General features: G+C 38.1%; 1 protein-coding gene across 10 annotated transcripts in view; it reads right to left on the minus strand.

Annotated features, from left to right (window-relative positions):
* Positions 1–27,858, minus strand: part of VPS13B (vacuolar protein sorting 13 homolog B) — a 477,951-nt gene that overhangs the window by 248,857 nt on the left and 201,236 nt on the right. For 8 of the 10 annotated variants that reach the window (XR_013926947.1, XM_080380101.1, XM_080380096.1 and 5 more), the window contains 2 exons: positions 18,129–18,238; positions 1,804–1,951 (listed from right to left, as the gene is read on the minus strand). Coding sequence is in view for 8 of the 10 variants with exons in the window: in XM_080380101.1 (XP_080236227.1) it covers positions 1,804–1,951; positions 18,129–18,238 (258 nt within the window). In the remaining 2 variants the exon portion in view is untranslated. The remainder of the gene's footprint in view (positions 1–1,803; positions 1,952–18,128; positions 18,239–27,858) is intronic. The other 2 variants (XR_013926946.1, XM_080380100.1) reach the window with 1 other exon arrangement.

The raw sequence follows: 27,858 nt of genomic DNA on the forward strand, positions 1-27,858 counted from the left end.
CTGTATGGCACTGCAGTGTGACATAAGCTCTCCTTCCTTTCTTTCTTTCTTTCTGGGAAATCTCTGTAGTCTACTGAAGCAGACAGACCACATCCCTTAAAATAATTTCATTAATTCAGACTTATCTGATGAACTGAATGAGTAAAGTAAGTAGTAACTAACATAAATGAAACCTTAAAAGCGAACTTTCTGGTTTTGCAGCAATGTGTGCTGTACTAACCAACTGAAATCGTATCTTGATATTGACCTCAATTTAAAAAGTGGAAGACTTGAGATACACAGAAATCCTTCTTTTGCTTTTAGGACATTATAAATAAATTTATCATTTTATCATTTCTGCACTCACACACACAAACCTCCCCCAAAAAAGCAAAACTAGCATTCATGGCATTTCTAGATTTTGAACAATAACATTTTCCTTTAGTAGACTATTCCAGTGTGATTACATTATATTACTCAAGGTAAAAAATAACAAAGGCTAAAGATCCAAACTGGCTACCAAGCTCAGCAGGTACCAGGCCGGGACACTAATTTCCAAAACTCAAGTGCAAAGCTACTTCCACAAACAGTCACCTCCTGTGCCAGCAAATAGCTGGTTTTTGAATGTTAAATATTCAACATTACAGAAGTTCTCTAGTGAATTACACCTTTGTGGTTTGTCAACAGACATAGGTAGAATTAACTTCAAGAAGAAATAAATCATATCATTTATGATGTAGATATAGCTGAACAGACGATAAATATAGTCAAAAGAAGAATATACTTAGTACACTCATTTCATTACAGGCAAAAATAAAGGAAATACATAAATGAATGATAAAAACAATAAGATAAATGGTAAAACCAAAGGATATTCAAAAGTGAAATAGAAAGAATTATTTGAAATTACTCTTATTTTACTACCAGTGATAATATGGCAACCCACATATCACTCAGAAAATGGATTCTCTGGTTTTAGTCCTTTTTAATCTCAAAGTATCAATTAAGCCTATCACTAACAGACAAGATTGTAATCTCAGTTTCAGCAGACAACATCTTGAAGTACTTCATGATTATCTGGAAATAAACATCAATGCAAAGGAAAAGAGAATTTGTTCCATGTATTTCAGAAGGATTACTAAAAGTCTCAGCTGGATAGTCACTTTTTTTGGATGATCTCCTTACTTGCAGACGGTACTATATGAATAAATAGCCTAGAAAATCCCAGAAAGCCATATCATCTTGATTAGTGATAACTAAGTTTAACTTTAGCACTCTTAAGTGGGCAGAAAATATTCCTAAATTTAATTATTTCTTGAACTTCACAAACAAAAGTGTCAACAATAGCATTTTCTATGGGACAAATTTTGAAAACAGTGAATCTTTCCTCCTTATGCACAAATCTTGACTTCCATACATGCCAGACTTTAAGCAATGTGAACAGACTGACTGAAATCAAAGAGATTAATCAGACTGTATAAAGTCTGATAAAATTATGGACTGAAACATTAAATATCAAGGCCAAAACCAGATGTTCTATCAAAAGCACATCTCCTTTATCTCATTTTAGAAAATGTGTTACATGAAATTATCAGGACCCCAAAGATAGTACCTAAAGAAAAATGACAAGAAAATTAAACATGTATTTCCAAATTGCAAGTTTGATGCTATTTTTTTAATTTTAAAAGTTCAAATTCTATGGGAGAACATTTCTTTAAAACTGAAAGTTGTTCCAGTATTTGCACAGCCGATGCTGTTCAATTGTGGATGAATGTTATTGATGGAGGTTGCAAAGGCAGAACGGCTAGTTTTAAGTGATCATACCTGTTACTGTTTTTGTTTTGACAGGACTGCTAGCATACTCAGAGGCTTGATTTGACTGCTGCCTTGCCAAAGGTGCACTTCCAACTGATGCTTCATCCTCTTTTTTTCGAGTTACTGAGACACCAAGCGGAACAGTTCCGACAGACTGCTAGAAAAAGAAAAGCCTTGTGAACCCCTCAAACCCAAAACACATTAATACTAAATTATGACACTGTCATGAAAAGCATGTCTTAAACTACGTATTTTGAAATGTATAGAAGACAACTTGAAATGATGATTGGAGCACATATATTTTCAAAACCAATTATGAAATGCTACATTCAGACTTGCACTTGTAATTCTTTATTTCAGTCCTGTCAGTCTGAAAAAAAGTCCTATGATAACAAAAAAGTGAAATAACATTTATTAACTTAAAATACCATGCCTGTTAGCCAATCAAAATGTACATGACTGAAGCTGGATGATCACCAAAGCTATATAATTATCTAAATGTTCAATGGAAACTGGAAAATTTTAGTCAGATGTGAAGATTCCGATGTTTTGTGAAGAAATTTATCAACCATCATTGAACTTCAAAAGAAAAGGCACATTCATATTTATACATTATTATATTTGTTCCTTACATCTTAAATATAAAATTTAATTCTCACTACTAGTGATTTTGAATTGTTTTCTCTTCCAAGCGTATCAATAAATGAGAAAATGCTCAAAATATGACACTGCTAAACAAAACTGAAGGCATTAAAATCTAGTTTGAAGGACTGCATCCATATTTTAAGATTAGAAAAGTGAAGTGTATTAATACACATGGGTTCTGGAACTAGAGGTCCACAAACAAATACAGTTTATTAGCTTTGTTACTTTTTTTTTTTAAATTAATGTGAGCTAGAAAAGACAAAATCATTAAAAAAAATTAGATTCTCTGTTTTGCTGTACAGTTGGCTGTTAGCATTTTGCCGTAGCATTAGCGACTATGTAAATTGTAGATTTATCCTAGTTGACAAAAGCAGAAAATTTCTATTGTTGATATTGCAGAGGATTACCATTTAAAGATGACTAAAGTTTTTTGTAAAGATCAGACACTAAGATTACATGCATCTTAATCAATTTTTGTGTAATTTAATTTTGTTGGTATTGGAGTGAAAATGTAATCCATATAGCTGCGTAATGAGAAACCTCACACGTTGCATTAGGAATCTCTGTGGGAAACAAATTCGTGTGAGGCAGGCAATGTGCTTGTAAATTTTCTCCAATAGAAAACAGATCACTGAATCAAGCAGTGTGCAACACGTGCACACATACAAAACCCCAAAACAAACAGAAAAATCATTTAATTGAAGGAGAATTACTTCCAAACGCCTTCGCCATTTTCCACTATAAAAGTAAATTAAAATAAGAAGGACAATCAACTATTTAATCCTACTCCAGTGAAAACAATCAACATATATATACAGTGGTATGCAAAGTTAATAGGAAAATACTAACGTCAATGACAAACAGAACTCCCATTTGTCCTCCTCTCTGAACCTACGAGCATCAGCTTTGTCTCCAAAAGAACTAGAAAGTCATTCCGGAATACAGTAACATGCCACTTCGGTGTCCTCTAGCCATAACAACAAAAAACCCCACCAGCTTGGAACAGAAGAGTTTTACACTACAGAAATACTTCCCACATGCATAGAGAGCATCTGAAGATTTCTAAACTTTTGTCACACACTTTACATCACTTATTTTCAAGATTTAGCAGTTTATCTGATACCACCTTTCCTAAGGCAAAGGCATGTGCAGCTCTCCCATGACAGCAACTGTTGAGCCATGATTTGGCAATTCTCAGTGTAACGCTGCAAGAACACTGACTTGCCAAAGTGAAGCAAGGCTTTCTGAAGAACGAACACAGACAATACAAGACACTACAAAAGACAATAGGATGGAAATACCATCTGAAGAAGCAGTATCTATTTCTGAACCACTGAAGAAATGGATTAGCAAAATATAATAATAATGGTACACCACTAGTCATATAGTGAAAAACATCAAGGCTATCGCAGCCGGAGAAAGCTGGAAAAAATTATGACCAAATATTGAGTGCTTGAGTGCTGGTCTGGACAATGAAACAGCTGTTTCATCTTTGCTCACTGAAATCAAGCCTGATGTTGCTGTTGATGACGCCCAGTACAATCTTGTCAGGTTTTTGGCAAAAGATTTCTGGTTAAAAGAATGCAGAAGATGAAAGATCAGCGTCGAACTAGATGGAAAAGGATCATCAAGATTTGGGTTTTAGCCACAAACTGATGAGGAAATTGTGGCTTGTGAAATAGCAGATGACAAGAGCCTCACAGCTGTATGAGAAGATGAATCTGATGGGAAAGGAGACATTGCAGGCAAGTGTTATCATAAGCATTTCATCACAAGAATCCAGAAAGCAAGCTACAAAGTAATAGCTAGTCAAGTTTAACACACCTCCTTAGGATGTAAGCTTTACGGTTACTAACTGGTAATGTTACAAAGAAGATAAATAAAGAACATTTAACAAAGTTATGGAACTATAGCAACATTTATATCAGGTTTTGTTGACGTGAAGTCAAAATCAGATTCTGTTCTGGATTACTGACCACAGATTTATCAATGCAATAATGTTTTGTGGCTATTGTACGCTGAATAGTAGATTAGTAATAATTCACAGCACTCAAAATAAGAAAATTTACTACTTCTCCAGTATAATTATTACAATTAACTTTTAAAATGCTGGCTAAGAACTACAGGAAAGCTATCCTTTTCCACATCTAAATTTTACTGACACAAATAATCTAATACATTACACACCACATTAAGTATGTGTACACAAAGCACACACATATATACACTATTTATGCATGTAAATGGATCAATAGCTACAGATTGTATTTTTTACTTCATACTGTGTGATTGCTCAACTTGCCTTTGGAAATGATAAAGATCTACAAAAAGAGAAAGGCACAGAACAATAGCTAAAAACCAACCTGCCAAAAATACCAACCCCAAGGTATTTCCTGATTTATGTGGAGACACGCCAACTAACTGAAGCTAAAATATCCTGTAAAAAGGGCTAGTGGAAATTTTCCCCAGGTAGAATAAAATAATATTTTCTTTTACTTGGGATTTTCAGTAATTAAGTATTTTATTTCCAAATTGTAACTTCCCATGAGTGTGAGGCTAATTAGGATGCAGTCAGATCTGGGAACATGAGAAATGCATTCTAAAGAAAACTTGACCAACTGAGCAGATGAGTATCTGTACTTCGAGTGATGCCTATACAGTCACCTCCCTGATAACAAACCAAAGGCAAAAGAATACTCCAAGACAGGAACTTAAATATTATTAGTAAAGGAAAAAATGAAGCGCTAGTTTGTGAAATGTTGGATTCAGAAGCATCAGCCCAGATGCAGCCATCTTTGACATGACAGCAAACCCAGCTACCCCATATGGTGGATGCTGCATGCACACAGACTGATGTGTAGATGTGCAGTAGCTTGAAACCAGTAAGCAGGAAGAAAAATTAATGAAGTCTTTGGAATGGGGACAGAAGACAGTTCTAGTCAAGACAAGATGTTTTATGAACATCTAAGTTCTGTTATGCAATTACTATCCGCCTCGGAGAAGAACATGCTGCAAGACTGTCCGTGCTGTGCCAGAACAAGTTCCAACAGCAAGCAGAATAAACCTTGCCCACCTTGCAACACGTTCTAATATCGCGAAGTCACAATTGTTGCTTGACTACAGTTACTTTTCATTGCTTTGATTTCTGAGATTAATATAAGCATACACCTAAATTGCTTCAGAGAACTCAAAGAAAAGCATTAGCCTAGTTCCTAATTAAAATTAAATTAATGAAATTAGATTAATTAAAATTAAATTAATTCCTAATTAAAAAGAATAGGCATGCCTAACCCTTGGAGTCATGAAAGCACTTTCTTTCCTGGGAGATGAACTTGATAATTCAAATGAAATTCTGACACTGCTTCAGGTAGGAGTTTCAAGTATGCTCAGAAAAGTGCTCTGCCAGGATAGAAGCCCAATCACTGACTAGCTGCAATCTTTCCCAACTTAGGTTATGGACTGATGTCAGCCAAGAACCCCCTCGTTTTCACCAACTGATGAAAGCATTCTATCAGCAGTTTCAAGGGGCATCTGAAAGTACAAGATACAAGGTTCAATTCCCGTATAGCTTTAGTTCCTCAAGTAAGCCGCAACTTCTTTCTTATGTCCCTCAGCAACTTTGTGTTCCTTGGGGTAAGAGATGACAGATCTCAATAGAGATAAACACAGTGCTTTTGGCCTGCAAACAGTATCAGAAATCAAAGCCTATTACAATTTCTGCACACCAAGTAGATAATTATGTCTACTGTAGCAACATGCTTGTTTCATCAAAGCCTTTCCTGCTATTTATCAAGATAGAAAAGAAAAACTAGAACTAAAGGAGGACAACACAGCTCCACCCTCCACAGCCAACTTTGCTACAACATGGAAAAAAATCTTAAATTTGGGTACTGAAATGTACCCATACATTATGTCGTTCATTCACTGCCATTCATTATCAGAAATGTTTGGCTCTTAAAAGACACACAAATCTGCAATATTCCAAAGGCCATCCTAAACCAGATCAAATTTGAGGAATTAATTGTTCTACATGAATCCACTGACCAAGTCACGACGATAAAATTATTTCATCTTAGGCAAACACTCCAGAGAGACCTCTGATTGAAGAATTGCCCTAAGCATACCATCAAGAATTGCTAATATTCTCAGCTCACAATGCACTTTCCATAAAGCAGCGAAAAGATTTTATAACACAGCAAAATTCCTAAGATAATGGTAGAGAAAAGACAAAATGAGCAGAGAAAAAACTTGAAGAAAAAAAAATGGATTAAATTGAATTGTTAATGACCAATTCTGTAATCTACCTACCCTGCTGATGAAAAATTCTTGGTTTTGAATTGGGATACACATTCTTCCATGGTATAGATGTTCATGAAAAAAGGGAGAAATTTGGATTATGGAATTGGTTAGGTGTATTACATTCCAGTGCTTTAAAGCATGATGAATCTGGAAGACGCGCAATGTCTTCTCCTTATTTGTTCCTGTATATCAATAAAGAGGTCCTCCCTGCACTGCTGGGTTTACATCTACTCCATTACTGAAATGCTCATTAAATTAGGCAGCAACACACAGATGTGTACAGAACAGCCAAAGAGAATGACAGAAATATGCAGCTATACATCTTTCTATTATACATCTACATGTAAGTGTAGGTAGACAATTTTGATAGTTTAGTCTTTACTACAATTAGTCATTTTATCTCACAGAAATGACTAATGTAAAGAAAGTATTGACCAGCCATGAAGGCTTTACAGTAACGTGCATTTGAGAAAGATTACATGCACTCATTTATATATTGACTGCAAAAAGTACCATATACCTGACTGTCTCACATCAAAGTATAGCTAATGCTTTTCTACCAAGGAAAACAAACTCTTCAAATATTTATCTGTGCAAAGCTAAGTATGGGCTTTTATAAGAGAGTAAATATAAGAAAACCACTACTGATTTACAAAAATAAAACAAGCTACATCTGAAAAAATCTTCAAAAAATAGTCAACATAAAATATTAAATTTCTGCAAACAAGGCCTCTAAATGTAGCTTTGTTTTGCTTTTTAATAGGCAGGCAATGTTAACAAGCAGTAAACAGCATTCACAGAGGTCAATCTCCATAGCGGTATCTTTCCCAAATTCTGTTCAAATTAGCCTTTCGTAAAACATTAAAGAGCACAGCTTTTCAACATGGATTTCAGACCAAAGAAATAAAACAGGCTTAAGCATACATTACAGATACGTTGAGTTAAAGAACTGCTAAAAAGCAGTAACTTAAAAAGTAAAGCAACTGGTGCACATACTACACTAACACATCTTACACACTTTACAAAAACAATCCGTACAGACTAAAGTATCTAAAAAAAATGAAGAGCAATTTTGACTAAAACATAGAAGAACATTAAAAAAAAATTCAACTCAAACTTCTGTGCCAGTTTAAACCCTGCTAAAATCAAGTACAGGTTCATCAATCATCAAGAAGAGTACGTAGAATGTCTTTTGAATTTACTGCTCCAGCTTCATGGATAACTACCAGTTACTGAAAAACAATGTTGGTAACAAAAGCCTATTTCATAAAAGGCTAACAAATTCGGGGGGGGGGGGGGGGGGGCGGGGGAAGTGATTATTTTTAACACCCAGATAATGTAAAATACTTGATTTTGATGTGGAACTTATGGATGGACTGCAACATATCTGGCTCATACTAATTTTCCTTTGAGCAGTCACACAGACTGTATATAAAACAGAATAATCAGATTTTTATCAGATTTATTCTTAATGCATTGATTCTTAAAATGTAGAGCTGAAGAGCAAAACATTTACATTCAAAAAATTTACCCATGTATCAAACACAATATTCTTTATAAACACTGATATCTTTAAATATTTCTTAGTATTGCCATTTCATAAGTATAACACACCAAATGTCAATACAAAAAAAAAATCGTCATTCAATAACTTTCTCCAGAATGCTTTTCACCTATTCTTCAGGTTTTGAACTGAAAGAAAGCAAAATCAGAGGGTTTTTTTAATTTATTCTGTCATATTAAGTACTAAAAAGTTGAGAAGCAATGTATTAAACATTAGAACTATTACATAATAGGTTAATTAAAAAATGGCATGAAAAAGTCACTCTTTTTTATCATATACATTAAGCCAGGCTGGATGGGGCTTTGGACAGCCTGGTCTGGTGGAAGGTGTCCCTGCCCATGGCAGGGGGGTTGGAACTACATGACTTTTAAGGTCCCTTCCAGCCCAAACCGTTCTGTGATTCTATCAAGCTCTGGTTGTTGTGGTTTTTCTTTTTCTTTTCTAACAATTTGCTGCATGTGTAGAAGGTGCTGAAGTAAAATATCTTTAAGATATCTCTAGTTATACAAGTGAAAACCTAAGGATTTTGGAAGTAAGGTTTGAACTCCAAGTTGCAGTACTCTGATTTATAAAGTTTATTCCTTACTCTGTACCAAGACTCAAAGTTATTTCAGCTCAGTATTATAAATAATAAACTAATACAGCTTAAGAAAATCAATTCCAGCAATTGCTGCCACTTTAATATATGTTCTGTCTTGGGTGTTCTGAGTTTGGGGGTTTTTTTAACCCACTAGCTGGCAAAGGTTTCTTCTGGTGGTGATTACTGCACACTGTACAGCACAGTGCTTGAAACAGGAAAGATGATCTTCCAGTAGTTTCTTTTTCTAGACAAAGCGGCATGTAGTATTTGGCTGTGCTGATTATCTGGAAAGACCATCAGCTGGTGATTAGGTGAAAACACTCTCATGACAACAATTATCTTTTCCTTACCTCTTCCCCTCTCTATTATCAACCTGTGGAGGATTTTTTCTCCCTTTTTCTGACACTAAACTGTATTCTCTTCTGTTTGTACATTATTCAGAGCAGTTAGATATGAAATCAACACAAAATATTTTTGAAAAAATGTGTATAAGCTGTATAAGTATTATGTAATCTTAACTAACTCCTTGTGTTCACTTGAGTTTAAAAAAGGAAAGGAGTGGGAGGGCAAAAGAGCTAAAAAAGAGCCAACTGAAACATTTAATTGTCTACGGGAATACACATTGAAATGAAGTCAGGAAACTCATAAGCTACTTTTCTGCCTGCAAAAGGCTTAGGTACTGAATGCCTTCTTCACCTCAGTCTTTACTAGCAAGACCAGCCTTGAAACCCAGCTACTGGAGACTAATGGGAAACGATGAAGCAAGGAAGATGGAACCCTCAGTGGAAGAGGACGAGGACAGGGAATACCTCTAAACATATATAAGTCCATGGGTGCTCATGGGATGCAGCCACAAGTGCCGAGAGAGTTGGCAGATGTCATCGCAAGGTCACTTTTGATGTTCTTTGAACAATCATGGCAATTGGGAGAGGTGCCTGAGGACAGGAAGAACGTAACTGTCACTTCTATCTTCAAGGGCAAGAAGGAAGTCCCAGCCAGCCAGCCTCAGTCCTTGGGAATGTGATGGAACAACTAATCCTGGAAACCACTTGCATGCATATGAAGGACAAGAAGGTGACTGGGAGTAATCAGCATAGCTTCATCAAGTGGAAGTCATTCTTGACCAATTTGTCAACATTTTATGATTAAATGATTGGCTTGGTAGATGAAGGGAGAGCAGTGGCTATTGTCTACCTTGACTTCAGTAAGGCCTTTGATGCTGTCTCCCATAAGATCTTCACCAAGAAGCTCATGAAGTAGGGACTGGAAGAACAGACAGTGAAGTAGACTGAAAACTCGTTGAATGGCTGGGCCCAGAGCATAGTGATCAGTGGAGCAAAGTCTAATTGGACTCCAGTAAGTAGTGATGTACCCTGGGGTCAACGAGGGGTCCAATCCTGTTCAATATCTTCATTAATAGGAGGAATGATTACTATGCCAAAGGGTTGTGCTGCTATCCAGAGGGACTGTGACAGGCTGGAAAAATGGGCTGACAAGAATCTCATGAAGTTCAACAATGAGGAGTACAAAGTCCTGCAAATGGAGAGGACCAACCTCACGTGCCAGTATATGCTGAGCGCTGTCCAGCTGGAAAGCAGCTTTGCAGAAATCATCCTGGTGGACACCAGATTGAACAACAGCCAACAAACTGACCTTGCTGCAGACAAGGTGAATGGTGGCCTGGGCTGCACTTGACAAAGTACTGCCAGCAAGTCAAGGGAGGTGATCCTTCACCTCTATTCAGTGCTGGGTCTAGTTCTGGACTCCCCAGTACAGGAGAGACATGGACATACTGGAGAGAGTCCATCAAAGGGTCACGAAGATGATTAAGGGACTGGAGCATCTTTCAAACGAGGGACGGTTCAGCCTGGAGAAGAGAAGGCTCATGGGGGACCTCATCAAAGTATAAAAATACCTGAAGGGAGGGTGCAAAGAAGATGTAGCCAGGCTCTTCTCTGTGTGGTGCCCAGTGACAGAACCAGAGCAACGGGCACAGACTGAAAGACAGAAAGTTCCCTCTGAATGTGAAGAATCATGTTTTTACTGTAGGTGATGACTGAGCACTGAACGGGCTCCTTATTGAGCAAGACCTCATACAACTTACTGTAATAACTAACAGGATTTTTCAGACTTCACACGTAAGAAAACTAAAGAGCTTGCTTTGACTTCTGTTCAAAGAGAGATGTTAATTCTACTCCTAACTAATATCAACACAAGCAGCACTGGCTTTGCCATATCACCTTTTAACGAAAACTTGCTGCACATTACACCGTACAGTATGCACAGAGATGACAGAACTTACTACTACAAACTGTTTCAGTAGTTTCCTCTATTATTACTGGGAAAATTTACAAATTATAAACTTGCAACAAACATGTTAAATTAAGGACATCAAAAGCATGCAATAAACCTCTATGCTTCTTTTTGTGTTTTGTACATATAGACTCATTATTTCATTTCTACCAAACCAAATTTTGTAAGAAGTGCTACTACCCATGATGAAAATTCAGTTATGCTCCTCAGAATGGCATTATTCTGACCTGTGCCCAGTATCACCAACTAGGTAAGAGGTAATAACGGACAAGCCAATAGATACAGAAGCAGCTTATTTTATGCAATGCTTTCACTTCAGCAAAGAAACTCAAGAACTACACCACTTTATTTCTAGTAGGCATGAGAAGAATTCAAAAGCAATATGCAGATCTGTTCAAGCATTGGATTTTTAGACTCCAATGTTCTCATTGTTTCTGCGCTTCAAAGGGGACAATGGAAAACTTAGACATGTGTGTTGAAATTCAGAATGGATACAGAAAAACAAGTTATATTTACATCCATTTACCCTAGACCATATAGCCACAACAGCAACCACACATATCATTATTCAAATACATAACCGCAGCCACATTTTCATATGCACTGACATTTTGTAACAAGAAGGTAAAATGCTACAATGCCATTCGCTGAAAGCATCTGGCACTAAATATTGCACTGTATTTCAAAAATTATGCAGAAGCCTTAAAGACTAGTTCTATTTTCAATGTTTCCTCTTTTTTTTATTTTATTTTGCAAGTTAATTTAAAATAAATATAAGGATAAATGATGTAATTTGCACACCATACAGAAAAATAACTTACATAGAAGGGTTGCATATCAAGTGAATTTCCAAATTCTGGACTTTGTGTTTATCTAAAGAAAATGTTAATCCCCTTCTCCTGCAAACAGTTGTCATACATAAAATTCCATATAGGAACAAGTCAGAAAATTTCCTTCTAATGATAATAGAAGCAGCAAAAAAATTTAGTGTAGTCTTAATACCCAGGATTTTAAAATCTTTTACTTCTAGCCTAAATATATGAATAACCTGTTAATATTCAGTGATTATTGTACCCAACTTCACTTTTCATTTATATAGCTTCTCTCTCCTTTTGGTGTTTACCTTTAGTCAGACCTTTTAAATCCTCATTTACCATTCATCACATTTTTTCAGACACCATTTCAGAACATATAAGGACACATAACATAGTGTACTAGATAGTATATAAACACGGTTTAAGAGTTTGTAACCTTAATGTACAAAATAGACACAGTTGGTAAAGGAGGGGAGAAAGTGTAAAGTAACATTTGTACAAACTAAGTAACAGAATGGCCTCAGCTATCACACTAGTTCTACAATTACTAGCTGCTGGGAAGCAAATAGAGTCGTTTTAGCGATAGTCTAACAGTAATAAAGGAAAAGCTGTAGTCTTTACTGGGCCATGTGTACCCCACGCCCCAACACAACAGTTTTTCTGCTTCTTCTATTCATTGTATAAAGTATCAGGAAGGCCAAAGAGAATTTACTATTCTTGGTAGCTTCATCACCTTAATATTACAGAAGACACAGTATGGCTTTATGGAAAAAGTAATTGAAAATTTACATCTTTTGTAAAAACTCATTTACTTCCGTACTTACTTCTGTCCTATCATGTTTCAGCTTACAATGTTAAGTATGTTCTGGTATTTCTAACTTTTAGTGCTTTCAGACACCAATCCATTACATTACACACAGTGAGTATTTCAGTAAAGACATACATTATATGTACTACCAAATTGGCATTATAAACCTAAGAATCCAGGAGTAATGATTAAAAGGTAAACAAATCTGAAGTTCCGGTACGTAAAGGCATACCTATTTCTGAGGAGCCAGACAATCAGAAGCTTTCATGGCTATAGCTGTGGTTCCAAATAAATTAATAATTTAACTTATTGAACTCAAAATGTTATTACTTGATAGCATGTGTACACAGAACCAAACATACTAAAACATTATAAGAATCTGTATTTTCAGGTAAAACTCACAATTTTGACCTGCTCAAAATGACAGAGCAAAACACCTCTTTTAAGCAGAAATTAAAATTTAAAATATCTTAAACAATTAAGATATCCGAATCACACATGAAACTTCTAAAGTGATGTACTTTATTTTCTTCCATTGCAGTTCTGTAAGACTGATGGTTATAGAATCATAGAACCATTCTGTTGGAGAAAGACCTTTGAGATCATGAAGTCCAACCATTAACCCAGGACAAGTTCACCACTAAACCATGTCCCTAATCACCACATCTACACACTTTTTAAACACCCCCAGTGGTGGTGATTCCACCACCTCCCTGGGCAGCCTGTTCCACTGCTTGACCACCCTTTCAGTGAAGAATGTTTTCCTAATATCCAATCTAAACCTCCCCTGGTGTAACTTGAGGCCATATCCTCTTGTTCTGTTGCTTGTTATCTGGGAGAAGAGACTGACCCCCCCCTGCCTACAGCCTCCTCTCAGGCAGCTGTAGAGAGCAATGAGGTCCCCCTTGAGACTCCTCTCCAGACTAAACCACCCCAGTTCCCTCAGCCGCTCCTCACAAGACCTGTGCTCCAGACCCTTCACCAGCTCCTTTGCCCTTCTCGAGACACACTCCAACACCACTACGTCCCTCCTGAAGTGAGGGGCCTCACCAGTGCTGAGTACAGGGGGACGGTCACCGCCCTGGTCCTGCTGGCCACACTCTCTGATACAGGCCAGGATGCTGTGGGCCCCCTTGCCCCCCCGGGCACACTGCTGGCTCCTGCCCAGCCGGCCGTCACCCAGCTCCCCCAGGGCCTTCTCCCCCAGGCAGCTTCCCAGCCGCTCTGCCCCAGCCTGCAGCGCTGCCTGGGGCTGCTGTGACCCGAGGGCAGGGCCCGGCACTGAGCCTGGTTGAACCTCCTACAACTGGGCTCGGCCCATCGGTCCAGCCTGCCCAGATCCCTCTGCAGAGCCTCCTGCCCCCCAGCAGAGCAACACTCCCACCAGCTTGGTGTCACCTGCAAACTTACTGAGGGTGCCCTTGTCCAGATCATCGATAAAGATATTAAACAGGACTGGCCCCAGCACTGAGCCCTGGGGAACGGCACTTGTGACCAGCCACTGGCTGGATGTAACTCCATTCACCAGCACTCTTCGGGCTCGGCCAGCCAGCCAGCTTGTAACTCAGCATAGAGTGTGCCTGTCCAAGCCACGAGGAGCCCGTTTCTCCAGGAAAATTATGTGGGTGAGTGTCAAAGGTTTCACTAAGGTCCAGGTAGACAACATCCACAGCCTATCTCTCATCCACTAGGTGGGTCACCTTGTCACAGAAGGAGATCAGGTCAGTCCAGCAGGACCTACCTTTCATAACCCCATGCTGGCTGGGCCTGATCCCCTGGTTGTCCTGCACATGCTCCACAACCTTCCCTGGCACCGAGGTCAGGCTGACAGGCCTGTAGTCCCCTGGATCCTCCTTCCAGCAGATGGGTGTCACATTGCTTGACCTCCCGTCTTCTGGGACCTCCCCAGCTACCCAGGACTGTTGACAAATGATGGAAAGCGGCTTGGTGAGCTCCTCTGCCAGCTCTCTCAGTAACCTCAGGTGGATCCCACGTGACCCCATAGACTTGTGTGTGTCCAGGTGGAGCACCAGGTCGCTGACTGTTTCCTCCTGGATTGTGGGGACTTTATTCTGCTCCTCATCCCTGTCTCCCAGCCCAGGGGGCTGAGTAGCCTGAGGGTAACTGGCCTTGCTATTAGAGACCGAGGTAAAGAAAGCATTAAGCACCTCACCCTTTTCCTCATCCTCTGTGGCAGTGTTTCCCCCTGCCATCCAATACAGGATGCATATAATCCTTGGCCCTCCTTTTGTTTCTAATGCATTTAAAAAAACATTTTTTTTTACCTTTTACAGCAGTGGCCAGCCTGAGTTCTAGTTGGACGTTTGCCTCTCTAATCTTCTCCCTGCATAACCTTGTGACATCCTTACAGACCTCCTGAGCTGCCTGCCCCTTCTTCCAGAGGTGGTAAACTCTCCTTTTCCCCCTGAGTTCCAGCCAAAGCTCTCTGTTCAGCCAGGCTGGTTGTCTTCCCCGCTGGCTCGTCTTTCGGCATAGAGGGACAGCCTGCTCCTGCACCTTTGAGACCACCTTGCTGAAGAATGCCCAGTCTTCCTGGACCCCTTGGCCCTTCAGAGCTCTCTCCCAAGGGACTCCATCAACCAGGCTCCTAAACAGGCCAGAGCCAGCCCTCCGGCAGTCCAAGGCAGTGGTTCTGCTGACTCCCCTCCTTACTTCTCTAAGAATCAAAAGTACATCTCTTGATCGCTATGCTCAAGGCGTCCTCTGACCACCGCATCACCCACCAGCCCTGACCTGTCTGTAAAGAGCAGGTCCATTGGGACATCTCCCCTGGCTGGCTCCCTGACCAGCTGTGTCAGGCAGGTATCTTCCACACACTCCAGGAACCTCCTAGACATTTTCCTCTCTGCTGTGTTGCATTTCCAGCGGACATCCAGTATATTGGATCTCCCCTGAGAAAAAGGACTAGCAATCTTAAGACTTCTCCCAGCTGCTTGTAGAATATTCCATCTGCCTTTTCATCCTGGTTAGGCTGTCTATAACAGACTCCCACTAGGATATCTGTATTGTTGGCCCTCCCCCTCATTCTTACCCATGAACTCTCAACCCTGCCATCACCCATCACTAAGCTCCAGGCAGTCGAAACACTCCCTGACATACAGAGTTACCCCACTGCCTCTCCTTCCCTATCTATCCTTTCTGAAGAGTTTATAGCCATCCATCACAGCACTGCACTCATGTGACCCATCCCAACCACACTTCCGTGATGGAGATGATGTCTCTGTCTTTCTGCTGCTCAATGGCTTCCAGCTCCTCCTGTTTGTTGTCTGTGCTTCAGATGTTGGCATAGGTGCACTTCAGCTGTGCAACTGATCTTGCCTCCAACCCCGGTATGCCACCCCCAGGCTCATCTCTAGTGAGGCTGGTATTATTCCTTTCCCCCTTCGTATCTAGTTTAAAGCCCTGCTAACTCCTGACCTAGGATAGAATAAAGGAAGAAAAGAGCTTTCTCAGTCGATAAAATTTTGACCGTAACACCTGCTCAAAAGCATCATGTCTCACAGTTGTTCCATTAAATGTTCAAAAATTATGTTTGTTTTGTTATACAAGCTACACCACAGTAATAAGCCAAATCTTTTCCCATAAGCAATATGCAAAGCCATAACTTTGACTAAAATCCTTATCTGAGAATAATTATAGTATTACATAAAGAAACAAGTCTTTGGTTAAGAATAGTTTAATACAGCTATAGTTTCCTTTTCAAATGAAGTTTCTCCATGACTACTCCAGATATTGCAATTTTTATTATGTGCAGTCTATTACCACAGTTATGTTTAACAGTGAAACTAGTACAATGTTGACAGATTTATAAATTCACATTTAAAATAATTTCAAATGACTAAGGAACTCTAAATCACAGTAGAAATGTGATACAGTAATTTTAGTAAGAAATAGATCACTAAAAAATTTAGAAGGCTCTATAAGGTAATGACACAAATCACAAAATAGCTACTTAAAAAAAAAATTGATTAGAATTTTTGCCACTGGTGAGGTGATCAAAACCATGGACAAATAAGTTTCCTAAGGTTATCACTAAACCTTTCTAGTCCCTCAGTATAAAAGAGCAATCAAAAGAGAAAGCATTGAGTAACAGCTGATTATATATGTTAATGTTAATGAAAGACTTCTATATGAACATTTGAAATAACCAGGCTCAATTACATTTTGGAAGGATACATAACAGTACTGCAAAAGTAAATAAATCTCTTTTAAAAAAGCCATGTACCAGGAAATGTTGTGGTGCCCTAGTTATGATGCTGAAATGAAGAGCAACTCAACACATTTAAAAATGATGTAAAGTTATTAAAATGATAAAGCAGCAATTGACAAACTGAAGGATTTGAGATGATGCTGGTGCAGAATGAGCTTAACAGGACTCAAATTAACGTTTGACAATCACTACCTAACAATGTTTTTTACACACAAGAAAGAGATCATGTTAATCCTCCCATTTCAAGGCCTCATCTGAAACTTCCCTAAATGTGCACAGTGTTCTGTAATTATGCGACAAATACCAAAAGTTTCTTATGTCAGCCACTTAATAATTGACCACTTAAAACTGAGACAGAACATCAGGCTACACAGACCACTAATTTCATCAATTATGACAAATTTAAGTTCAAGAACATTCTACTGACCTGCCAAAATAAAGTTAAGAATAAATTTAAAATCAAGTAAAACCTGTGTTCTTTCCAGGTCAGGAGTATGAGGCATGAAAACTTAGGTCAACAAAACGTCAAAGAAAACACTGTGCCACACAGACCCACAGCCTTAACTTCTTGTACCTTTTCCAAGCACTTCATACGCAAATATGTGTTTTGACATTATATACAGAATATGTTAAAACGTTCACTTACATCATTTTCAGAACTGCATAGTTCATCTCCACTAAAATGTGTTTTAATAAGAATAATGATTCTGTAAGAAGTTATGCAATTATTGGATAGACCAACCTAAATGGTTAAAACATGAATTACTATTCAGATTCAGGAGGCTTATGAGGTCGCAGTAGTTAAAACTAGTTGCAAAAATACTGATCCTAAACCATGACCATTAAAAAAATATTCTCCCTATTCCTTTAACTTAATGTTATAAATGAAAACATTGTGAAATGAAAATTTTAATATGCAAAAATTAACATTTTAAATAATTCAAAATAAGATCAACAGCATGTGCAGCGAACTATAAAATACAGGGTGAAAGAAAACAGTGGAACAAGAATGCACTACTGACCTAATACAGAAGAGAAAGTTTCCCTTCCCCTACTCCTTTCCCTCCAAAAATACATACCTGTTGAATGTGTCTACTAGCTCGTTTCTGCGGTTGGTAGATAAGCCAGCTATACAGGACTGGATCAACATTAATTGCTAATCCCTGTATGCTGGACAAGAGTACTGCACCTGTACACGGTAGAAAAGAAAAAAATATGTGAACCATCTGCTAAAGAATTTCCATATATGGATTCATTTTTCTTGCAACAAATGATCTTTGATTAAGACTTTTTGTTTGGACTGGACTTACATATATATTTATTTTAAACTCCAAACAAGAGTAATAATTAAAGCATAAACTTCAATAACTTCTTGAAAGTGAGAAACTTGCCAGCACTGCCGGTATTATGGACACGGACACACACACAAAGAGCAGAGAATCACATTTTGATTTTGCTTATTACAATTTTTTTGCAAAGTAAAATGCTTGTTTTCACAAAGTTGTGTGTGTAACCAAATACACTCAACACCTTTCCTCAGATTCTCAGCCAACAATAACATTATGCAAGAAACAAGTCAATGAGACCCTTGACAGAAAGAGAAGAATATAATGCATGACTCCCCCCAACCTCAATAAAGAACAATTTGGTCTAGGACAGTGGGTTCTTTTAATAAAGACAGGTCTACTTGAGGTCAGTGGTCTACCCGAAGCTGCTCAGTACAAACATTTTTCATGTAAATGTGGTCATAAATATTCTTTAGTGGACTAGGTAGGTAAAATTAGGCACATTTTTTAACTCTGCTAATACTGGCAGTCTCAGTACTGTGAGCTCTTAGGATTTTATCCTAAGTTTTACAATATTATCTTATTTCCTTTAAATCTCACTTTTGAAGTCCTAGAATTACAAGATATGGCTACTGTATCTTCATTTCTTAAAAGTAAACTTCTAGTTTTCTGATGCTTGTGAAGAAAAACTGACATAGGAAGCATTAAGACTCAAAATAGGAGAAAAACTATTCTCAGTATCCAGAAATCTTAGCATATACTTCAAGCCAAGCACACTAAAACGTAATTTATGAAGCACCATTTCTGTTAAACCTGCATTAAAAGTCTGATGATATATTAGTGAGCGTTTTGTTTTAATAGCAGAGAAAAAGTATCTATTGCAGCAGAACTTAATCAGAAGCAAATAGTTTAATATAATACAGAGGTATCAATTATATTGAAAAAATAGTACTAGCGAGTAGTAATAGGCAGCTATCTTTTGACAGAAGTTTTGCAATTTTACAACAAATAAATAAATGGAATAATGAAATTAACTAAATAAATTCAAAACAGAAATCCTGGTTACTGGAAGGTCCCAACACCAAGTTCTAGAGAATTACAGTAGTTCAGTAATTCAAAGAATCACAGTTCCTAAAGCAATATATACTATATTTACTCTGTAGTACACAATATAATTACACAGCAATCTGAATTCAATCATAAACTCAAATTCAGAAAGCTTGTCACACAATTCAATGTACTTTCCAAAAACCAGCAAAAACATACGCCTCAAAACACATAATACATCACCAAAACTGTAAACAGAAAAAAAAGAAGTTATGACTTTATTGTACACAACAAGATTTTAAAACCAGCTGAATTCTAAATGGCAGAAGACCCACCAACCTGGGGCAAGGCAAGCAAAGCCTGATGAATACAATGGGAAAATGGCAGTCAAGAAATACTCAAAGATAATTCATTTGCCTAGAACAGGCTTGTAGTTGGAACACACACTGTGAAGAGCTCCTATATGCAGACGAGTCTATGTGATCTGATGGTTTTAAATGTCAGTAATATACCTTAGAAATAAATCTGCAATTTAAAACAAAGCTGATGTCAAGCATAAAGTCAAGGGGTAATGTGCAAGAAGGGCGGTGAATATGCCTTGCAGTGGGATCTGGAGGAGACTAGAAAAAGCAGAAGGTAACAGAGGATTGATAAAGTATACGCTACAATCATTAACTTTTATAAGCTACTTGGATGCCAAAATAAGAGAATCCTGCATCTTGAAGAGATACTGCCTGTTGTCAGCAATACTTAATGAAAGGTTTAATGTTTATGTGATGTGACAAGTGGGAGTCAGAGACCTCCCAAAGAGTGAGGAATAAAGTCAGCCTACAGGCAAAGTCAACAAAAAAATCCCATATTTATAACAGACTCCTGAAAAGAAGAAGAAAAAAAAAAGTGTTACTGTAGCACATGATGCTCGTTACTTAATTTAGTTTCTTGTTTACTGCAAAAAAATTAGCTAAAACTAAGAAGTTCAATGCAATTAAGTCATGCTTTGAACTGAAACTATCTTTTCACTTCAATCAAGTCATACTAGCACAATCCCATAAAACTCTGAAGTAAGGTAAAATAGAAAGCAAAATAGTTTATTTTTCCAGTTCTTTTGTCTTTGATAGTTTGTGTCTGGGAGGGAAAAAAAAAAACAACTAAAAAAGCAGCACAAGTAGTCAGATAAGCAATTATATTATTTGCCTTTCAATTTGACTGTCAGGTAATTTTGGCCTTGTACCAAGCCACTTCTGTCACATTGAATTACTGAAATTTACTACCGTATTTGCTGTTCAGCCACGATAGTCAACAAACAGTTTAACAACAAACACCTATGTAAAGTTTTCTGTGTAACAGCTTTACTCAAAATAAATAACTATGTGGACAAAGAAAAGTTTCTCAGATCTTTCTCCTCCCATTGCCCCCAAAAAACCCAACTCAAACATGTGTTTTCATGCCAAGAAATAAGAATCCCCCCTCCCCCCCCTTTTCCAGGAAGATCTCACTGATGTGAGGAACAAGCTGTAAGTTGGCAGCAGCCTCCTTCAACATCTAAGAAAAAAAATTAATTGCTATTTCGTCTCTGACAAAATGCAATGCTTGAGTTCCCTGGATTTCATTAAGACTGTGGTGAACTTTCTTTTCTCCCCTCCCCTCTTCTCCTTTTAATTGAATTTACATTTCAGAAAAAACAGACCTTAGTCCCATTCCATACTAGGTTCCTTTTCCTTATCCCAGCTCTTGCCAGAGTTATCTATTACATCTATCTAGTAACTGATTTTAAAAATAAGAATTGAACCCAACACCACACAATCTTCGAACGTTTGAGAATTTTCTCAAAGTCATGGTGTTATCTGCCAGGCACAGTTTGGGCAAATAATTCCTTTCCACCCCAACGTTCAAGCTGTCCCCTGAAGGAACGAACCAAGGGGAGGCTGCAGGCGGACAGCAGAGGAGAAGGAACAGGAGGCAGCAGAGCACAGCTGCGCTTGGCACTCTTCATCCTGCAGACAAGCTCCTTGACAAGCTTTTTTGGGCTGACAGCTGCAGCAACAGCACTCGTCTTCCCAAGGGGCAAGGGGGGGAGGCTCGCAGAGGATAACCTGGGGCCTCCTGCACTTGGGCTGGCTCTGCCACCAGCTCCTCCCACCTTGACGGCTGAGCAAAAGGCTGCTGGAGGAGCAAGGAGGAGCGGGGTCGCTAGCCTGGGGCTCTAGCCCTACCCTCTCCTTCAAAAGGGAAATTCAAGTATATAATAAGTGGGGCAAAAAGGGAATATGGTACTCCTCTGGTGAGGCAGAAGAGGACACCTGGGGGGTGCAGCTGCAGAAAAGAGACCAGAGGTGAAGGCAGGACAGGTGAAATGGGGCAGAGTCAAGCAGCAGAGTGGTGGTGCTGAGGGATGCTCAGCAGTGATGAAAAAATGCGAAAGGGCTTCAAATATCACAGAGACAGAAGAAAAGGATGAAGGCAGCAAGGTGCTGAAAGAGGAAGGCAGAGGTGGATGAGCACTTAGGGAAGGAGAAGGGAGATAGCAACATCTGGTGAAAACAGCTGTCTATTTGGATATGTAAGAATTTTGTGAAAGAGTAAACTGCATTACTGAGTCACTCCCAACATTTCAGTGAAAAAATTTACTAGGAAGAGTAGACGATAACATTTCAATCATAAATTTACTTATTAAAACTCAACATTTAACACAGTAAACAGTAACAAACTATGATGCACTAGACATTGAGAAGCAGCCTTGCTATTTGCTGCAGAAATAAAATACATTTTCCTGCATGTAATAAAGGATCACCGTGGCAGAATTCTTCCTAAATTCTGTTCTGTGTGGATGCAGTATCCAAACACATCTATATTGCTATTTCCAGTAAAAACTTTTAACACATTTTAGATATTCCCCTATAAAATGAACTGGAAAACCTCCACAGGAAACTGACATTTAGTTATAGTTAATGGACACTTTCTATTTGGGAGGGATCACAAATATGAACAAAGGGAATGATCTACAATAAAAACAAACTTTGACAAGTTTTGTGTATTTTTAGTAACTAAGTAACTAAAGAAAACATTACACCATCTTGCTATATAAACCACACCACGAATTATTTTAGCATTGACCTCATGGCTCCTAGATGTCTCAGGATACGCGAATGATAAGCAGGTGCTGATACAGGTTGAGTTAGTATTAATTTAGTATTCAGTTATTTTAAAGGACAACAGAAAGAAGAATTAATCTTTTCACTTCTTATCTTATGGTTCTGACAGGCCTTTCCACTAAGGCATACTGCAAAAATGCAGATCTGCATATTACACCCAAATGAAGAGTTCTTTTTTTATAAAAGTATATAGGTAATTAGTTCTTTCTGCTAGTTGACTCAGAACAGATGCACTGTAAATCACTAAATGTGGAAATATCTAACTCTGTTTAATTTTAGCCTGGAAGTCAACTAAGGGAAAAAGAGTGCTCTTTACTACTCTGCTTACTGCCAAAATGGCTCGCTCACCCACATTCCAAACAGGCTTTACCAATTAGCTATCCTACGGCTCCACAGCCATTTTCAGTCACATCCCAAGCTGAATGATGAGGGCTGAAGCAGGAGTTAGAGACTGAAGTTTCACAGCATAAAAATTAAACACGCAACCTTTTTGTCCACTTTGGAATACCAATAACAAGGCAATAGGATTGTCTTGGAAAATAATCGGCTTACGTAGGAGACCGAGTCCTGCATTTCATCCTGAAGTGCTGAGTCAGACAAGGGAAACAGGTATTTCAAGCTACAACAAAGTTTATGTGATTGTGAAAAATTATTTTTACATTACACCAGCTACAATAAGTTAATAATTTTTTCTAACTACTGAAATATATGTCTGCATGTCTCCCTATTCAAGGTTGACTTGAATGATTACAGATGGCCTTTTATGTAAACATTATCTCAATTTTATCTCAGAGAAAAATCTCCAAGTCTACTGTACTTTCATGGAGTTTTATGTACACCGAGTGCTTAAAATAACTCTAAGATCAATTAGTTCTGTTGCTTAGACCAGTATTAGAGTATTTCATTAAAACAGAAGTAGTGGGGTAGCATTTTCCCATGAACTAAGGCTCTTTGGTCTGTAACATCAAACAGTTCTTTCATACAATAGTTATTCTTTACTTAGGCATACACACAACAATATTTTAACACTATTCCTTTTGGGTTCTCGTTTTGGTGTTTGTTTGTTTCTCTTTTTAAGAATCAGCTTTTGATCTTTGGAAACATTCAGCACAAATGTATCTCTATTGCTATCATGACCTTGTAACTCTCCTGCTGAGGTTTATAGCAGAAAAGCATCAAGTGCTGAAACAAAAGAGGTCAGCATAATTATTTTTATTTCAAAAATAGAGAAGGTGAGGCAGAGAGGTTATTAAATCACACAGCAGGACAGCAGGACCCAGGGATAGAATTCAGATGTTAAAGTTATGTTCGCAACCAATTACCTACTGTAACTAGAAGTAAAAATAAATGTAGTGGTGTGAATCATAACTAAATCACTTGGGCGCAATTTCAGTTGAACATTCTGATAAGCCATTGTTAGGATTAAAGAAAAGTCCTATCTCCATCAATACATATACTGATTTATGGAATTATAACACAGAATTATAGTCAAAGATATCACATAATGAGGTAAACCACAAAACTACTAAATACACTGATTAACAAAGGGCTGTATGTCAGGCATAATTTTTGTAAAGTACAAGGAGCCACATTTCTGCAAATCAATCCAAAGCAAGGTGTGGAGAACAACCCTCAGTTATTTCATATCATCTTTGCCCTCTGATGTTAAGAATGGAATTGATTCCATTTAGTATTTTGTTGTACCGAGGAAAAACGCTATGACATGTTGAGATGCAAGTTTTCACAAAAATGCAAGAACATTCATATTTAACTTGTTCCCTGTATGTTTTCGGAAAAAAAAAAAAAAAAAAAAAGATATCTTGAAAGGCTGCTTTGTTTTCCAAAATTCATTTCAGCAAAACTTTAATTTCCTTTAGAGAATACGGTGACGTTGGTTCATAGTATTCATAATATATTAAAATATAAATAAAAATCATAATAATATTTATATTAATAGGCAATAGCAATCAAGTAGCACCTGTGTAGGCAGCTATAGTATACAGAAATGTCAGCTTTATTTAGATGATTACTGAACTGTCTCTATGAAAATGTAACAGCAATATTCCTATGCTGAGCTGCACAGCATCTCTTCCTTAATTTCAAGGTTTTTAATGCGAGGATGTCTCATTCAGGTATCATTTCCTCATATTCACCTTTAAGTCCTGTTAATATATTTAACCATTGCACTTACTAATCTGTAATTATAAGGAGAATGAGAAGGTTTACATTCAACTGAAACAAAGGACTATACACGTAGAAAGGATACATTATAACAACTTCAAAACCATATTGTCAGGAATTGAATAAAATGAACATTTTAGAAAACACAAAGTGTCTAGAACACTTGCTTTGTTTTACTTATTTTTATTTTTTAAGGGGTGGGGGGTGTGTGTAAGAAATACAATGTTCAAGTTGCCCAGAGTTACGTTTCCATTCAGAAAATGTAGGGTGGCCCGAACTGACTCCAAGCAGAGGTTGTTACTGGAGAGAGCACTACGCAAACATTTATTCAGAAACCCAGCAGTTCTGACAACGAGCAACTTCAATTACAAAAGGTATCTACCAAAGCCTGGTCCCTTTGTCTTTTTTCACACCAAAGTTCCACTAAAAGGCTATCTAACATCTGACGTTGCAAATCTGATCATCTATCTGACTCTACATCCTTAGACTGTGTTTATTATGAAACTTCATGGATAAGATCTGCTCTGCTAGCATCGTGATACTTTCACATATGGAAGAGTTAGCTCTCAGGCTACCAACAGTTCTGCCTCTGTATCTGGTCCCACCAGTTACTTGTACGACAAAGGTTACTTAGACCTCTAACTAATGCCATAAACTACATTAACTCGGTCATACCTGACCAGGTTGTCAGAACACTAACAAAGGTTTGAGAATTTTAGCTTGTTTAGCTCTGTGACAGAAGAATTCAAATAGGCATTGTAATGTCACGGCTGTTCCTTTTCACCTTCCATATGGAACCAGTACAACTCACAGTTACTCGATCTGGTGGATGAAGAGGAGACTGTACATTTCATTAAGTAAGAAGTTATTTGGTGCTCTGAAGAAACTATGAGGCAATTTACCTAATTTTTTATTTGCTCTATTTGGCTGAGACCTCCTTGCTCTTATTTTAAAGGCTGTGGTGGCCATTTTTTAGATTCACAGTAATTCCATGAAGTGGATTTCTGATGAACTACAGAAAACAGACGCCTTCTCAAGCAGACTAGGAATGAGACGTTTATATGGATATTTTTTGTTAAACAAGAATTTTGCTAATTACTGTATTTAATGGACTGAGATTAGCAACGAGAGTAAAGCAGCAAATCCCTTCTTTCATTTGATCCCAGGAATCTAGTGCTAATGTTGGATCATATTCTACTCTGCAACAGAAATGTGAACAAATTTAATTATAAAATAAGAAATATGATGGCTCAAAACTAAGGAATCAACGGTCATAAGGACAAAGACTAGTTATGTAGTCTACTGGAATTCCCTACACATATTCCACAAGGTTTCATAAAAGGCTTTTGAAGAAACTACGCTACTTATAAGGGGTAAGTGAAGAAGTTAAACAGATAAATAATTTGAACCTGGATCAAAAACAGTGATAGGAAAACACAGTAATTTTCACTATGGAAGAAGGTAAAGCCCTGCAGGGACCTAAACTGAGCAAGACATTCCAGGAGATTAATGTGGTGACCAACCCTGCTGAGCTATCCAGAGTAACCAAGAACAGAGCTGATCGAAGAACTTCCAAAGTATCCCACCTGATTCAATACAGATAAACATACTTTTCCTACTATATCGCTGCCTCATATCTTAGCTTTACATATAAAATGATAACTGAGCTGACTGCTTTCACTCAGAAAACATTTCCGTTTATTCTAGAAAAGGGTTAGCTCAGTGTGCAGTAGGAAGGAAGAAAGAGGCAATAAAACAGAAAACATCATCTATACCACTGCATAAATCCATTGTGTATGCAGACACTGAGAACACTGAAGGCATCGCTGGTCAGTCAAAAGGGTCGTTTTAAGCATTCAGACCTGGAAACTTTTGTTTCACAATACCATTCATTCAGTATTTATGCTCCCTGATTCACTCTATGCTCCATGCCAAAAGCATTATACATTCTCCAAATCCCAGAGCAGAGAGCACAGAAATAAAAATGTATACACACATGTATCTTGAATTTCGCTTACTGGTTAAGTAATTTTCTTCATTTCTAAATGATTGCCTATTTACTACAGTCAACTCCAAAGCAAATGGGTTTTGAACAACTCCAGGTCCAAACCATCTGGATGTGGACCTCAGAGCCTTAGACAAACTGCAACAGCAGAACCTCCTTTCCAAACGCAATATGATTTGTAGATCTTTATGACTGTCTTGTTCTTGGTAAGTATGCATACAAATGTGTAAATATCACCAGCAGCTGCGCTTCAAATATTGTTTACACAGACATTAGTTGATGAAGATACTGGGGTCTCCAGATATGCAACAAATGAGTTCTAATCACCACAGCACAGTTTGATTAAAAAACCCTCCAAATTCCACACAGGAACTTCTGCACAGAGAGCTTCAGCTTTGCCTAAAAACTTCTACCTGCATGTAGATATTCCCAGCCCTCTTTGAGGGAATGCTGGATATCAGAAAGACTGTTTTCTTGGTAAGGGAAGGCCTCAAACTGCCTATTTAACTAAATTAACTTTTTATTCTTGCAGGACAACAGGACTGCAAGAACAGCAAGAATCAAACAACCCTGCAACAGCCAGGTAGTGGACTGAAATTGAAACTAAAGCATCCTGATGGACAAACGACTTATCTTCAAGATCTAAAAGACAGCCTGCATGCTCCAGCTGAAAGCTTGCATAAAAGCAGGGTGAGGCCCATAGTCGACTTGAATAAGCAATCTATCGTGTGATCTTTCTTGCTGTGAATGAGGATGTTTTCAATAAGGGATAGACAAGGCTGAAAAACTATATGCCCTATTTTGAGATAGTTTAGTGCAGGGCCGCTAACGGCCCGCAGGCCGCATATGGCCCCCCAGGGTCCTCAATCCGGCCCCCAGTATTTACAGACACACACCCCCGTCCCCCCCACCGGGGGTTGTGGGGGGAAAGCAAGCAGCTGCAGATGACTGCCTGCCACTGCATCCGCGTGCTGGCCCCTGTTTAAAAAGTTTGAGGACCCCTGGTTTACTGCAAGGTTGATCAGGGTGCAAGCTCCCAGGGTTCTAGGTGAATAGCTCATAGGGAGCAAGAAAACACTGGAGAAACTTAGAGCAGAGGTCCCAAAGCTGATTTAAATAAGCTGGGTTTGAAAGTATT

The sequence above is a fragment of the Falco punctatus genome, assembly GCF_963210335.1.
Source record: "Falco punctatus genome assembly, chromosome: 3".
NCBI lineage: Eukaryota > Metazoa > Chordata > Aves > Falconiformes > Falconidae > Falco > Falco punctatus.